At 35.0% G+C, this 17,512-nt stretch overlaps 1 protein-coding gene and 1 pseudogene across 4 annotated transcripts in view; one reads left to right on the top strand and one right to left on the bottom strand.

The window, feature by feature from the left end:
• LNPK (lunapark, ER junction formation factor) overlaps positions 1–17,512 on the top strand; it is a 100,086-nt gene that overhangs the window by 42,400 nt on the left and 40,174 nt on the right. For all 4 annotated transcript variants that reach the window (XM_062188179.1, XM_062188205.1, XM_062188186.1 and 1 more), the window contains 2 exons: positions 4,944–5,027; positions 5,106–5,157. In XM_062188179.1, the coding sequence (XP_062044163.1) occupies positions 4,944–5,027; positions 5,106–5,157 (136 nt within the window). The remainder of the gene's footprint in view (positions 1–4,943; positions 5,028–5,105; positions 5,158–17,512) is intronic.
• Positions 11,455–11,540, bottom strand: LOC133768381 (U4 spliceosomal RNA; annotated as a pseudogene).

Genomic DNA, 17,512 nt, shown 5'->3' with positions numbered 1-17,512 from the left:
TGTGAAGTGGAGCTGGGACTGAAACCCAGGCACACCAATATTGGATTTGGGTGGCCCACGCAGCATCTTAGCAGCTGAGGCAAATGCCCACCCCAGAAAACAGAATCTTGAAGAGCAAGTGATTGGGATAAATCTTCATGGAGTAACACAACAGATTTAGAAAATTCTGTCACAGTGCAAGCCAGACTATTTTCTACTTCTTTAATACTCCTCGAAAGAATCCCAACATAAAAGATGCTTCATAAAGTATAAGTTGAGAAATTTAGTTCAGCGTTCAATAGCTCTGTCTAAATGGTTCATGAGGCATCAATATTACAGAATAGTTCAGTATGGCATTTCTTTTGCAGTGTGATTAAAGAAAAATGAATTGGTTGTATCTCACATTGTTAATTGAAAAATAACACTTTGTATTGGCTTGGTTGTAGTTGGTTATGATACTGTTGCTTCTGGGAGCTAGTTTCTAATGTTTATGGCTCAAGCCTTGAGTAGCTTTACACTTTGGAGCACAGTGCTATTAGTGAGATGCAAAGAATGACACATTTTTAAGGAAAAAATGAGTAAACATAAAACATTTTGTTGGTATTTAAGTTTAAAACTGCTTTATAGTTTAAAAAATGCTCTTATTGTTGAAATGCTTACAGAAAAAGTAACTTTATAAATAAAAAATAATCAAAGTTTCAATCCTTCTCTTTCATTAGCAAAATTTTGTTATATTTACTACTTAATATTTTATATAGACAGTTTCCTTAGGGATGCATCTTTAATCTAAGTAGATTTGTGTTGTGATTAGAAATTTATAATAGTGTAATTTGTTGTGATAAATATGACTTATCTATTGAGTAAGAAGCTAATGGTAGCATTTTAACAGTGTTTTAAATTTTAAGAGCTTGATATTAAGTATCTAATTTATTAAAATAAAGGTAGATATTATTCTTTAGTTGTCTAAAAAATTCCCTTCTTCATGTATACATTTTGCTATTCTTTTTTGTGTTTTAAAAAATAAATCTTAAAAAGTAGTTTTTTAATCATAGAAAAATTTGTGCAATAGTTATTCCCTCTGCATCTATCATCATTCCTTCAAAACAGTTCAAAATCGAGGTCCCTCAAAACACATGAGTCAAGATTACTTATTTTAGTGGCTTCATGAAAGTACTTTTCCAGAGTAGTGAGTAGTGGTTTTTTTTTTTTAAGATTTATTTATTTTATTTGAAAGGCAGAGTTACAGAGAAGGAGAGGAAGAAGCAGAGAGAAAGAGAGGTCTTCCATCCATCTACTGTTCACTCTGGAGATGGCCACAATGGCTGGAGCTGTGCCAATCCAAAGCCAGGAGCCAGGAGCTTCTTCTGGGTCTCTCATTCAGTTGCAGGAGCTCAAGGAATTGGGCCATTTTCTACTGCTTTCCCAGGCCACAGCAGAGAGCTGGATTAGAAGTGGAGTAGCTTAGACTAGAACCGGTGCCAATATAGGATGCCGACACTGCAGGCTGCAACTTTACCCACTACGCCTCAGCGCAGGCCCCAGAATAGTGTTTTTATGTGATAATTTCTTTCTGGCATTTCCTTAGGAAATTTATGTTCTTCTGAATTCAGAGAAAAATCATTTAAGAAATTGGAAACATGTAGGAAAATAGAGTTCTTTGAGAGTTAAAGCTTAACAATCAACTAATGATGTTACTGGTTCAAAGGGATGCACTAATGTCAATTGAAAGCACAGCAAGAAATACTGACATGCTGAGCTGCAGTTTAATGTTGTAGGTTAATTTCTAAGAACAGGACAGAAAAAAAACAAAACAGGACAGGAACATGTAGAGAAGTCCCACAAGCTAATCGGTTTGGTGGTTTTTGTGGCAATTTTGTAAAGGTGCTTTTATGACCTTGGATCTTATTAATTGTGAGTAGTATTTGCAAATAAATATTAATAAATGCATGTACAAATGCATAACATACTTTAAAAAATTCCTATGAATGATATTCCATGAAATAGGTTTTGGAAGCCAAAGAAATCTACAAATTGGCATTTTCAACATGTGATTCTCTGTAATTCTGTTTACATCCCTAGAAGTTTCAAGTGTTATATTTTTATATTACCCAATAATATTTGCTGGTGTTTTCTCATGTTTGAATATTAATGATATGCTAGAGTATAGGGAAAGATATGACTATTGTGAATTACTTCTATAGGAAATCCAAAAATGATATAAAATCTTAATTAGTAAAAACATTATCAATTTCAACAGCAAAAATCAAAATCATAGTAAGCAAACAATATTTTCATCATTATTAAAGGATGAGTTTGTGTAATGTTCCATGTTCCGTAATGCTTTGTATTGAAGACATTTTTGGTTGCACTCCTGATTTGACCAAAATCAGTGCAAAATGAAAGAAACTTTCTGTATCTGGAATATTTGTCATAAACTAAAGATTAATATTGGATAGGGAAATTAATGCTTCTTAAAATGTTCTGAAATTTTAATATTAAATATGCATAGAATTATCTTTCAAAATTTAAAAGATTTTCTTGACATTAATTTTGTTAGGATTCCCTTTTAATATTTTCTGTGGTGAAATGGCTCTATCACTTAGAAATAATTTTTATGCTGTTGAAGTATATAATCTTATTGCAATAATCTTGATTAACAATAATCAACCACATATTCTATCTTTTAAAATAAAAAAGCCCCTGAAACTTTTAGTATAATCATTTCCCAAAAATGATTCACTGTCATGTTACTAATTTAAAATATTATATTTTGAAAAATACTACCGAATATTCAATGCTTATGACTTAGGAAATTCCCAAGAATTCCATTTTCCCTTTCTTGAACTCTGAGGTTAATATGTTGGGTATTTAGAAAAACTGCTTGTTTTAGACTCATACTGAATAGTTGAAGTGTCACTGAAATTTATGTTTGTGTTAGGGACTGCTGTAGACTCTTTCCTCCTACATTACTTAAATTGCACAACAGTGCTTTGAAGAAAGTATTAATATATCTTAACAAGAGGAGAAACTGAGACATAGACTTGCATGTGGTCTTTTTAAGAATGGAAATGTACTTTGAACTCAGATTTTTTTCTGACTTTGAAGTTTCAAATTTATTTTCTTTCCACTGTTCATATTGTTTATTTAAAATTTCACTTGAAATGTATGGGTGTGTTAATTTCGGCTATCATGAAACATTTTTCTTAGTAGTAATGCAAAAGAAAAGGAGATTAGATTTGTATCCTTCAGTGCTTTTAAAAAGGATTTTAAAATGATTTTAGTCCTAACTGAATCATCTAGAAAGAATTGCAATCATATGATTTAGTATTATTCTGGTTTTGCGTGTGGGTATTGTTTTAAAGCTCACAGTTGTATATAATCTGCCTTTTAAACCTGAAATGCTCTTAGTCTAGAGCTGTGTTGTCCAAATCAGTAGCCACTAACCCTATGTGATTATTTAAATTTACATTATTTAAGATGAAATAAAATTACAGATTCAGTTCCTCAGTCACTCAAGCAACATTTAAGTGCTCACATTGGCTCAATGGCTTACTATTATGTCTGTACAGAGCATTTCAATCATAACATAATGTTTTGTTGCACAATATTAGTCTAAAATCAAATGTCTAATGTAAGCTATCAGAGATTTGGTTCTTTGATGTTCCATGAAAGAGTATGTTGATTTGGGTATAATTCTAAGACACCCTCCCTTTATGCCCATTTCTATTTTTTTCTCAATTCTAAAGTGTTGCAGTATTTCTTTCACATCAGAAAATTCAACTTGTTTATTCTGAGAATTTATGATAATTTTGAAATAATTGAAAAATATTTTAGTTCACAAACCAAGGTTAGTAGAGCATTCATTTAAACATTTATAACTTCTTAAATATTGAGTTGAGTTTTTAATGAAGACTCTGTTAACTGCTTTTGTGGCAGCATATTTTTAATTACATTTTTAACACAGTAAATATGCTCTGGGTTGCATTTTAAAATAAATGCCCTATAGAATGAATATGATATTTAATGAATTTAATTGACTACCAGAGGTCACTGAGAAGGAAAAGGTCCTGTTCCAGTTTTTCAAGAGGATTTTATCTTATATGTTATTTTTCGTAACTATGTCTGTTTGTACTAAAGTTCAGCTTCTTTTGATGTTGCACCATAACTACTAATATGAAGCTTTACTAGTGATTACTTTTTAAATTAAACCCCTGTATTAAGTTGTAAAGTGACTTGATTATATTTTAAGTACAATGCTATAATAATGAAGTGTTTTAATTATAGTCCCTAGTGTAGGCTATAACTCAGTAAAATTTTTACTTAAATTCTGTGTTTAGTTTATTCCTCTAAAGTTGTTTAAGTATAAATAAAAAACGAGGGGGGGGCTTAGTTTTTATAGTCATTTGAGAAAATTCCGTGGCTGCTCTCCCAGCCAGTGAGTTTTCCCTACATTTGCAGCAAGCTAATTGCTTCTGTTAATAAATAATCTAAAATCGATGCTGACAGCAGTTAATTGGCACAGAGATTTTATTTTGTAAAGCTCTTGGCTAACGACCTTCTTTAAATTAATAGCATTAAGTGCTATGAGGAAATAAATCTGAGGAATTGCCTGTCATTTGCTTGTCATGTCTAATAACTTCCAATAATGATGGCTGATAGATTTTTGCACATTCCATTATTGAAGTTGGTGCATGTAATTATTCTCCTCATTATATGTAAACAATTAGCAATATTTGGTATTTTCTTGCTGTAAAGCTGTTAAATACAAGTAACATATTAGAGGTTAGTAGCCATTTTAGAATCTGTATTTTAATTATTTACATGTAGGAACTCTTTAATTATATCTAGATAATTTATATGCTGTTTATTTTAAGCCTGTACTTGAATATTTTTTGAGTGGGACTTATAAAAATAAGTAGAGTTTGTTTTAAAATGTGATAATTTATGGAAAAATTTGTTTGTAGCTTGAAGAAGTCATGGAAAAAGAAACTTACAAGACAGCTAAATTAATTCTTGAAAGGTTTGATCCAGACTCAAAGAAAGCAAAGGTAAGATTCCAGTATCACTACTATAATAAAACTGCATGTTGTAATAGGTCACTATAATAACACTATTATAATTGACAGGAATTTGAGCCGCCATCTGCTGGAGCATCTGTAACTGCAAGACCTGGACAAGGTAAATAACTTTGTAGAAACTGCTGCTCCTGTTGGAAAGATCCATATTTACCCAAGTGAGTTCTAAAGTGTGTTGGTGGTGTGTAAAAACATAGATAGAATGCTCTTATGTTAATTTATATTTGGCAGTTTGGGCTATTACTTGGGGTAGATGCCAATAATTGTATTTTGTGGGAATATATGTTAGGATGTCAAATACCTGTTGAGATTAAATACATGATTGTTTTTAATGTTTTTGTAATTGAACTAATTTCACCAATATTTTGTGAGATTTTTCCCCTTCAAATGATAATTTTTTGGAATATCTATTATGATTAACATCCTTATATTTTTAATTTATTTTTATGTATATAGTGATAATTTCTATCAAATTTGAAGTTTCTTCTAAATATTTTATTTAGGAAGAAAAATAATTTAGAAATGAGAAAAATTGAATTACTGCTATATAATAATGTTTTCTATTCTTTAGTTTGCATTGCTATATTATTAGTGAAACCATGTATTATATCATTAACTATTATGTAAAATTTTAAGCATCATTATTTTGAGTGGTTATATAAAAGTGTCCCGAGACTGGCATATAAAAATATATTTGAGTTTGCATTGGCTTTCATCTTTGTTCTTTTCTCTAGACTCCTACAGTTTGTAAGGCTTTTATTGCAATATAGAATATATTACTTTAAAAATTTTAACTACCATTCTTACAAGCTCATCAGAACTGTGGCCTGCTTTGTAAAGTTAGAATTACATTTGGAACTTGGAAAAGCAAATCCTTTTATAAATATTCACAAAGCCATGGATACTAAATAAACTAAATAAACTTCTCCATCTTTCTATAAGTAGGGTTTTGGCTTAGAGAAATTTTAGCTTTTTTTTTTAACCTACTCTTTTGATAAAAATAAGTTTATATGATTAAAATAGGCATATGGGAGTACTTTTTTCATGAAAAATGGAATTAAAAGATAAACTTATTTTGATGTAAGTACATATGAAGAATCTTCAAGAAGTAGATTAAAAATGCATATTTACAAACAAAGGTTTATGTAGGTATTTGAAAGGCAGAGCTACAGAGAGAGGGAGAGACAAAGAGAGAGTGAGCTCACAGATTAGATTTTCTGTCTGCTGGTTCACTCCCTAAATGGCTGCAACCTGGGCTGGGCCAGGCTGAAGCCAGGAGCCAGGTTTTCCACCTGGGTGGCAGGAGCTCTAGTACTTGAGCCATCATCCTCTGCTTTGTGGGCACATTTGCAGACAGCTGGATCAGAAGCAGAGTAGCAAGCGCTCAAACAGGCACTTTGATATGGGATGTTGTCACCCAGACAGAGGCCTTACAACCTGCCGCACCACAGCATCTGTCTCTAATTATGATATCCTTATTTTACTAGTTCTCTTGCTGAGCCAGAACTATTAATTGTGTGAAAGCAGCTTTTATTTTTTTGTTACTGGGTTGCTAATGATATCTGCTATACTCAGAGTAATTATAAATTTTGAAGATAATATTGATTTGCTTAGATTTCCACTAAGAGGAGTATCATGTTTACTGGGCAGTTAACCTATCTAACCAGCAACCTTTTAATAGATTTCATTTTTTAGAACAGGTTTAGAGTTTATAGAAAAATTACAGAGCTCTAGTACAAGGAGTTTCTAGATAGTCTTATACAAAGATAATAGTCTTATACAAAGATTCCCCTATTAACATCTTAACAACAGTGTAGTCCATTTGTTGAAGTTTGATATACTATTGTTAACCAAAGTTTGGATTTTCTTTGTTTCTACCTAATGTCCTTTTTACTTTTCCAGGATCCCATCACTATTGTTACATTGCATTTAACTGTTGTGCCTTCTTAGGTGGCTTCTTAGGCTGTAACAGCTTCTCAGAGTTTTTTCTTTGCATTTGATGATCTTGATAGTTTTGCCCTAATCATTTCTTAAAATAACTTTTTTTTTTTGTTTAGGTGATAATTTACTAAGCATTCACACCAACATGCATCTTATATCAGATGCTGCAAATACTGTAGTAGTCAAGAGTCCCATGATAAGATTCTCAGCTTCTGGGCCCCTATCCTCTTCCCCTCACCACTGACACCCTTTTAGTTCTCAACACTGTCTCTCTGTGCTGAAGGCTCATTAAGTAACTTCAAATTCTCCAGCACACAGAACCCGGAACTCAGGTACCATTTGCACCACCCAATAATCCAAGGTTCCCAAATGGCTGGGAGCCCAAGATTCTATAACCCGCATCAGATACTGGGGCAAAAGACTGGAGAACTGGTTGTTGATTACACTCGGAGGATTCTGGGAGTTGGAGTTCCTATGACCTGACAGGGTTATATCTGAGATTCTGGGATCCTAGGCCCTTTTGTCACTCCCTCAGAGCTAGGAGCATGGGCACTCTGCTCCTTCCTCCTGTCAGAACCAGAAGTTAAACTCTCAGCTGCTTTCACCCTCAGATTCATGAGTGGAAGATCTCAGCCCTGCCCCCCTTCCCTGATGGCAGGAGTCCAGACTCTTAGATCCCTCCTCTCTCAGACCTAGTCTGAGCCTCTACCTCCTCCTCCCTCAGATGCAAGAGTATGAGTTTGTTATTTAGTCTTCCATACACCAACACTCACTATGGTTACCATCCTGATCACCAGCTGATAATTTCTTACAAGGAATTTTTATCAATGAATGCTTCATCTTAGGAAATCATTGTCATTTTTTGCTATAAAAGAGTAAGCATAAAAAGTAGATATACACATTGAATAGTGGTGTTATAGTTCTTTAGAAATCATGGATGGACTGGGAAATTATATCCTTATTAGATTAAAAAATAATAAAGTTGGAAATTAGATGAAAAATGGAATTTGCCTTAGTATAAATTCCTGAATAGGACAAATTCATTCTGTAGGATAAAGAAATCTATATTTGAGGATGGCAAAAAATTACACTTCTTTCTTTCTTTTTTTTTTTCTTTTTTAAAGATTTTGTGTATTTATTTGAAAGGAAGAATTACAGAGAGAGAGAGAGAGTTCTTCGATCAGCTGGTTCACTCCCCAGATTGCTGCATTGGCCAGGGGGCTAGGCCAAAGCCAGGAGTCAAGAGATTCATGCATGTCTCCCACGTGGGTGCAAGGACTCACACACTTGGGCCATCTTTTGCTGTTTTCCCAGGTGCATTAGCAGGGAGCTGGATTGGAAGTGGAGCAGCTGGGTCTCAAACTGGCACCTGAATGGGATGCTGGCACTACAGGTTGGGCTACATCCCATTGGGCTACAGTGCTGGCCCCAGATTAAATTTCTTTTCAAGATTTTTTATATAGAAGTAAGTTTGATTTTTATGCACTATATTCTGATTTATTGATTTTTTTTTTTGATAAATGCATTAAGAGGGCCATTACTGGGGAATTCTTACACAAAACCTGTAACCCCAGTCTTACCATGAGAAAAACATTAGACAGTTTCTAAATGAAGGACATAAATAAAATACCCAAACAATGTTCTTCAAAGCTATTGAGGATATGAAAAGTAGCTAATACAGACCAGAGGAACCTAAGGAGACATGATGACCAAATGTAATGTGGCATCTTGGAACAGAAAAGTGATGTAAGTGGAAAAATTGGTAAAATCTGAATACATTCAGGCTTTAGTTAATAATGTATTAAATATTAATTTCTTAATTTTGACAAATGTATTTAATATTAAGAGAAAATAAGTGAAAGTACAGGATCTCACTATATTCTCTTTGCAACTTTTCTGAAAACCTGAAATTACTCCAAAATAAAGTTTATTTAAGAAATACTTCATCTGATGGGGGGTGTGGAGAGAAAGACAATAAATTAGTGTTAAATAGAGAAAATAAAGGATGGTGAATAGGAAGTACCTTGAGTGAGGGCAAATGGAAGGTTTTTTTTTTTTTTTAAATATTAAAAAACCTTTTTTTTACCTCTATAAAAAGCAGTCAGCTAGAGACAGAGGGGCAGAGATCTTTAATCCACTGGTTTACTTCTCAATGCCTGCAACAGCTGATGCTGGGCCATGACAAAGCCAGGAGCCTGGAACTCAATACAGGCTTCTCCTGTGGTGACAGGGGCCTAAGTACTTTTGAACCTTCACCTGCTATTCCCAGAGTGCACATTAGTAGCAGGAAGCTGTAATTGGAAGTGGAGCTAGAACTCAAACCTGGCACTACAGTTTGGGATAAGGGCATCCTCAGAGGAATTTTTTTTTCTTTCAGATTTATTTAATTTATTTGAAAAGCAGAGAGAGAGAGAGAGAGAGAGAGAGAGAGAGAGAGAGAGATTACTCAAATGACCGCAACTCAATAAGAACGATAAGAAGTGGAGCTCTGATATGGGATGCTGGCATTTTGGCAGCACCTTAACTCACTGCATCACAACACCAGCTCCATCCTATATAATTTTAAAAAGGAAACCACCTATATATATTCTTTTGTTTTGTACATAACCCTGCACTTTCTAGTTATGAACAGAATAAAAGTCGATTGTTTCTTACCGCAGCTGAGTTTTTTTAAAAGATTTATTTATTTATTTGAAAGGCAGAATTAGAGATAAGGGGAGACAGATTTTCCACCCACTGGTTCACTTCCTAAATGGCCACAACAGCCAGGGCTGAGCTGGGCCAAAGCCAGGAGCCAGGAGCTTCTTCCAGGTCTCCCACATAAGTACAAGGGCCCAAGTACTTGTCCTGTCTTCTACTTTCCCAGGCACATTAGCACAGAGCTGGATTGGAAGTGGAGCAGCTGGGACTTGAATTGGCACCCTAATGGGATGCCAGCACTGTAGGCAGCAGCTAAATCTGCTACACTAGATTTTATTAATTTTTTGAGAGAGAGAGTTACAGACAGACAGAGAGAAAGGTCTTCCATCTGCTGTCTCACTCCCCAAATAGCCTCAATGGCCAGAGCTAAACCAATCTGAAGTCAGGAGCGAAGAGCATCCTCTGGGTTTCACACATGGCTGCAAGCCTGGGCCATCTTCTATGCTTTACCAGGCCGTAACAGAGAGATGGATCAGAAGAGGAGCTGCTGTGACATGAAGTGGCACTCAACAAGGGATGCTGGCCCCACAGGTGGAGGCTTAGCCTACTGCCCCACAGCGCTGGCCCCTAGACTGTGATGCTTAGTGCAGCAGGCAACACAAATTTGACTGGCAACCTTAATTCCATGTATGATCTTAATTTCTCTTGCATGTGAGATAGCACATTTACAGGTTATGGCAATAAGATGTGGACATCTTTGGGAAACCAATATTCTCTTACCATATCATATAAATCTTTTAAAAGGTAATTACAAACTTAATATTGAAATGCAAAACCAAAGTGGATTCCTTTGGTAAATCTTTATTAAGCTCATCCTTTGTTGCCAGTTACTTTGACACATCCTAAGGCTACAAGGTGCCATCAATTAATTCTTGATTAAAAGGAAAATACAGATGTAAATAAATAATCTTCTATACAAACGACCACAAGGAGGCACAAATCACAGTGCATTATAACTTTAATAATTTGCTATGAGAGCAGGGTTGGAAAAGTACTTTTCAAGTAAAGCATTTATGCCACATGTAGTCAGGAAGAAAGGAACAGCTTGATACCTTAAGGGCCCAAATTGTCATCCAATAATGACATAGGAGATAAAGAGCCAGTGTTAGATTAAGTTATAGCAATAGATTTGTGGAAAAGAAGAGATTTAAGACATAATTTAAGAGTAGATTGACAGGACTTGATGGTAATTAAATTGAGAAAATATTAACTGTCAAATACCAGAAAAACATTTGATATTAGTCTTTTTGGATTTGGTTTATTTCACTAAACATAATGGCTTCCAGTTAAATCCATTTTGTTGCAAAAGACAGGCTTTCATTTTTTTTTTTATCGCTGAGTAGTATTCCATAGTGTATGTATACTACATCTTCTTTGTCTAGTCATCAGTTGATGGACATATAGGTTGATTCCATATTTTACCTATTGTGAATTGAGCTGCAATAAACATGGGGGTCCAGATCACTCTTTCATATGCTGATTTTATTTCATTAGGGTAAATTCCCAGGATTGGGATGGCTGGTTCAAATGGTACATCTATTTTCAGATTTCTGAGGAATCTCCATACTGTCTTCCTAATGGCTGTACTAGGTTATGTTTCCACGAACAGTTTTTTAGGGCGCCTTTCCCCCAGGTCCCCACCAGCATTGATTGTTTAGATTTTTGGATGATAGCCATTCTAACTGCTATGAGATAAAACCTCATTGTGGTTTTAATTTGCATTTCCCTGATGGCTAGTGATTCTGAGCATTTTTTTCATGTGTCTGTTGGCCATTAAATTTCAGTTAGCAATAATCACGCCTCGGATAAACCTCATTGGCTACAACACTGTCACTGCACAAAGCTTGGCCATTTCAGCTTCATCCTTTGAAAAATTTCAGTTTTATCCTTTGGAAAAAAAAAAAAAAAACCTGTTCATGTTCTATGCAGATTTCTTAACTGGATTGTTTGTTTTGTTGTTATTGAGTTTCTTGACTCTTTATATTAATGAATATTAATATCCTGGATATTAACTTTTTATTAGTTGCATAGTTGGCAAATATTTTCTCCCATTCTGTCAGTTGCTTCTGCACATTGTTGAGTGTCTCCTTTGCAGTACCGAAGCTTCTTAGCTTGATGTAATCCCATTTGTCCACTTTTGTTTTTATTGCCTATGCTTCTGGAGTGTTTTCCAAGAAGTCTTTGCTTATGCCATTGTGTTGCAGACTTTCCCAGATGTTTTCATCTTGTAATTTGATGATGTCAGGTTGTAAATTTAGATCCTTTTGAGTTTATTTTTTATGTAAGGTGGAGGTCTTGTTTCATACTTCTGTACATGTAGATCTGAGTTTCCCAGCTTCATGTCCAAGCTCAGGAGACTGTCCCTTCTCCAGGGATTGATTATAGCTCATATCTCAAAGGTTAGTTGGTTTGTAGATGTGTACATTAATTTTTGGTGTCTCTAATCTGTTCCATTTATCTACATGTTTCCTTCTGTTCCAGTACTGAGCTGTTTTGATTCTAACTGCCCTGTGGTATGCCTTGAAATCTGGCATTGTAATGCCTCTGGCTTTGTTTTTGTTGTATAAGATTGTTTTAGCTATTCGGGGTCTTTTGTGTTTCCATATGAATTTTATCATCTTTTTTTCTAGATCTGAGAAGAATATTGATGGTATTTTGATTGGGATCACATTGAATCTGTAAATTTGCTTTTGGTAGTAGGAACTTTTTGATGATATTAATTCTTCCAATCCATAAACATTGAAGATTTTTCCATATTTTGTGTGTCCCTGCTTCTGTTTCTTTCTTTAATGTTTTATAATTTTCATTGTGGAGCTCTTTTACCTCCTCAGTTAAATTTATTACAAGATATTTTAATTTTTTTGTAGCTATTGTGAATTGGACTGATCTTGCAAGTTCTGTCTCTGCCATGGCATTGTCTGTGTATACAAAAGCTATTGATTTTTGTATGCTAATTTTATTTCCTGCAAACTTTACCAAACTGTCATGTGAGTTCCAACAGTCTCTTAGTGTGGTGTCTTTTGGTTGTCATCAGCAAACAGGGATAATTTGACTTCCTCCTTTCTCATTTATATCCTTCTGATTTCTTTTATTGCCTATAGCTCTGGCCAGAACTTCCAGAACTATATTAAATAGCAATGGCAAAAGTGAGCATCCTTGTTTGATTCCAGATCTTAGTGGAAATGCTTCAGGCTTTCCCCCATTCACTATGATGCTGGCTGTGTGTTTGTCATATATTGCTTTGATTGTGTTGAGGAGTTCCTTCTATATGCATTTTGCTTAAGATTTTTATCATGAAAGGATGTTATATTTTATCAAGTGCTTTTTCTGCATCTGTTGAGATAATCATATGGCTTTTATTCTTCAAGTTGTTAATGTGATATCACATTTATGGATTTGCATGTATTAAACCATCCCTGCATACCAGGGATAAATCCCACTTTTTCTGGGTGAATGATCTTTTTGATATGTGGTTGGATTTGATTAGCCAGTATTTTTTTGAGGATTTTTGTTAAAGATTTTTGTAGTGTCTTTTTCTGGCTGTGGAATTAAGGTGATGTTGGTCTCAAAGAAGAAGTATGGAGGATTTCCTCCCTTTCAGTTGTTTTGAATAGTTGGGAAAGAATTGGGATTAGTTCTTTTTTTAAAAAATTTTTAAAATTATTTTTTAAAGAATGCAAGTTTTCTAAGTACAACTTTAGGAATGTAGTTATTCTTCCCACCATATAAGCCCTCCCACCTACACTCCCACCCCTCCTCCTCCTCCCTCTCCCCTTGCTGGTCCCATTTCCATTAAGATTCATTTTCAATTAACTTTTTACTCAGAAGACCAACTCTATACTAAGTAAGGATTTCACACATACACAAATATACACACACAAACATGCACACACACAAAACTCAGAACCGGTTTTACAGTTAACTCTCAATCCAACTCATTGAGGACAGAGGTCCTGCATGGGGAGTTAGTGCATAGTGACTCTTGTTGTTAACAATTAACACTCTTATGTATGATGTCAGTGACCACTTGAGGTTCTTGAAATGAGCTACCTAGGCTATGGAAGCCTTTTAGTCCACAAACTCTGTCAGTATTTGGACAAGGCCAAAAGCAAAGTCGAAATTCTTTCTTCCCTTTAGAGAAAAGTACATCCTTATTCGATGACCACTTCTTTCCACAGGGATCTCACTCAAAGAGATCCTTCATGTAGAATGTTTTTTTTACCACAGTTTCTTAGTTATCCATGCCTGAAATGCTCTTATGGGCTTTTCGGCCAGACTAGAAAGCCTTAAGGACTGATTCTGAGGTCAGAGTGTTAACTTAAAGCAATTTTCATTCTGTGAGTCTGCTGTGTAGACTGCTTCCCATGTTGGAATTCTCTCCTTTTAAATTCTATTATTATTACCAGGCACTTGTTAGTATTTATTATGATCTCTTTAACACTTTATCTATCTATATGTTCACTTTAACCCTTAATATGATCACTTTAACAATTAAGATGGCAATTTTACCCCCAAGTTTAATGGGATTTGGAGTCCCATGATAAGTTTTTAAAATGTACTCTTAGAAGTAAGTCTGTAGGAATGTATGCAGAATTATACAGCTTTACAGTTAACAAACTTTCCGTTCCCTCTCTTATTCCCACTCTTGTTTTTATTGAGATCTGTTTTGTTGACTTTATACACATATGATTAACTCTATGTTAAAGAGTTCAATAAATAGTGTCAAGAAAAAGAAGATGAAAAAACAAAGAAAACAAAACTGCTCCTCGACAGTAAAGATAATGGCAGCTCAAGTCATCCCTTCTCGAAGTGTCAGTTTCCCTTTTACAGGTTTCGTTTCAGGTTCTCTATTAGTTCTCACAGATCAGGGAGAATATATGGTATTTTTCCCTTTGGGACAGGATTACTTCACTAAGTATGATTTTTCCCAGATTCATCTATTTTGTTGCAAATGACCGATTTCATTTTTTTTTAACCACTGTATAGTATTCCATAGTGTACACATTACATCATTTCTTTATCCAGTCTTCATTTAGTGGGCATTTAGGTTGATTCCATGTTTAGCTATTGTGAATTGAACTGCAATAAACATAGAGGTGCAGATAGCTCATTTGTTTACTGATTTTATTTTCCTTGGATAAATTCCCAGGAGTGAGGTGGCTGGGTCATAGGGTAGGTCTATATTCAGATTTTTGAGGTATCTCCATACTCTCTTCCATAGTGCTTTACCAGTTTACATTCTCACCAACAGTGGATTAGGATACCTTTCCCCTCACATCCTCACCAGCATCTGTTTTTTTTTTTGTTTTGTTTTGTTTTGTTTTTAATTTTTGACAGGCAGAGTGGACAGTGAGAGAGAGAGAGAGACAGAGAGAAAGGTCTTCCTTTGCCGTTGGTTCACTCTCCAATGGCCGCCGTGGCTGGCACACCACGACCAGCATCTGTTTTATTTGTTGATTTCTGTATGAAAACCATTCTAACTGGGGTGAAACCTTATTGTGGTTTTGATTTGCATTTCCCTGACAGCTAGTGATCCTGAACATTTTTTCATGTATCTGTTGGCCATTTGAATTTCCTCTTTTGAAAAATGTCTCTTTAAGTCCTTGACCCATCTCTTAACTGAGTTGTTTTATTGTTGTGGAGTTTCTTGATCTCTTTGTAGATTCTAGTTATTAATCCTTTATCAGTTGCATAGGTTGCAGTTGTTTCTCCCATTGTGTCGGTTGCCTCTTCACTTTCCTGAGTGTTTCATTTGCAGTACAGAAGCTTCTCAATTTGATGTGATCTCATGTATTAATTTTGGCTTTGATTGCCTGTGCCTCTGGGGTCTTTTCTCACAACTCTTTTCCTATGCCAATATCTTGCAGGGTTTCCCCAGTATTCTCTAATAATTTGATGGTGTCAGGTTGTAGATTTAGGTCTTTAATCCACTTTGTATGGAGTTTTGTGTAAGGTGTAAGGTAGGGGTCTTGTTTCATACTTCTGCATGTGGAAATCAAGCTTTCCCAGCACTGCTCCAGGGATTGGTTTTAGCTCCTTTGTCAAATATAAGTTGATTGTAGAAGCTTGGATTGATTTCTGGCATTTCAAATATGTTGGTCTATCCACCTGTTTTTGTACCAATACCGGGCTGTTTTGATTATAACTGCCTTTTAGTATGTCTTGAAATCTGGTACTGTGATGCCTCTGGCTTTGTTTTTGTTTTATAAGATTGCTTTAGCTATTTTAGGTCTCCTTTGTTTCCATATGAATTTCAGCATCATTTTTTCTATATCTGAGGTGAATTTCTTTGGTATTTTGATTGATATCACATGAATCTGCTTTCAGGAGAATAGACATTTTGATGATATTGATTCTTTCAATCCATGAACATGGGAGATTTTTCCATTTTTTGGTATCTTCTGTTTCTTTAATGTTTTGTAATTCTCATTGTAGAGATCTTTGACATTCTTGGTTAAATTTATATCAAGGTTTTTGATTTTTTTTTTTTTTTTGTAGCTCTTGTGAATGAGGATTGCTCTTAGAAGTTCATTCTCAGCCTTGACATTGTCTGTGTATACAAAGGCTGTTGGTTTTTGTGTTATGATTTTATATCCTGCCACTTTACCAAACTTTTCTACATGTTCCTTTTGTCTCTTGGTGGAGTCTGTATCTTTGAATTGGAGAATTTGGTCCATTTACATTCAAGGTTATTATTGATAGGTAATGATTTGTCCTTCCATTTTCCCATAAATATTCCTATCGTTTGCTTTGGATTTCTTTTGTACTTTTACTCGGATATTTTCTGCCTTTCAGATTCTTTCATGATGATGACTGTCTTTCTTTATGTGCTTAGCACAACCTTAAGTATCATTTGTAAGGGTGAATGAATGGTGACACATTTTTTTAATTTCTGTTTGTTTTGGAAAGTCTTTATTTCACCTCCATTTGTAAATGAGAGCTTTGCTGGGTACAGCATTCTGGGTTGATAGTTTTTTTCTTTTAGGACTTGGACTGTGTCTCTCTATTCTCTCCTACCCTGTAGAGTTTCTGATGAGAAATCATCTGTCATTCTAATTGGAGATCCTCTGAAGGTAATCTGGTGTTTCTCTCATGTACGGTTTAGAATCTTTATGTTTTACTTTTGATAGTTTGACTGTCCTGTGTCATAGTGAAGATCTTTCCTCATCATTTCTGTTAGGAGTTGTGTGTGTGTTTCCTGTACTTGAATGTCTCCATCTTTCTCTAAATTGGGGAACTGTTGTGGTATTATATCACTAAATAGGTCTTCTAATCTATTCTCTCTTACCTTCAGAAACCCCTAGGACACGTATGTTAGGTTGTTTGATGGTATCCCATAAATTCTGAACATTATTTTCAATTTGTTTCCTGGCTTTTTTTTTTTTTTTTGGTGTGACTGAGCTATTTCCTAAGATTTATCGCCTGGCTTGGATATTCTTTCTTCTGCCTCACCAAGGCTTAAGTCTTAAAACTTTCCAATGTACTTTTTATTTGACATATTGAATTCTTCATTTTCTAATATTTCAGTTTGATTTCTCTTCTGTATCTCTAATTCCCAGCAAAATTTTTTTTCAGCCATGTCATCTATGGACATGACAGTCTTTAACTCATTCTTTTTTTATTTTTGATAGGCAGAGTTAGACAGTGAGAGAGAGAGACAGAGAGAAAGGTCTTCCTTCCATTGGTTCACTCCCCAAATGGCCACTACGGCTGGTGCGCTGCGCCGAGCCAGGAGCCAGGAGCCAGGAGCCAGGAGCCAGGAGCCAGGTACCTCTTCCTGGTCTTCCATGCGGGTGCAGAGCCCAAGCACTTGGGCC

The sequence above is a fragment of the Lepus europaeus genome, chromosome 1 (genome assembly GCF_033115175.1).
Source record: "Lepus europaeus isolate LE1 chromosome 1, mLepTim1.pri, whole genome shotgun sequence".
NCBI lineage: Eukaryota > Metazoa > Chordata > Mammalia > Lagomorpha > Leporidae > Lepus > Lepus europaeus.
The sequence above is the reverse complement of the archived record's forward strand: the minus strand, read 5'-3'. Positions and strand labels throughout refer to the sequence as shown.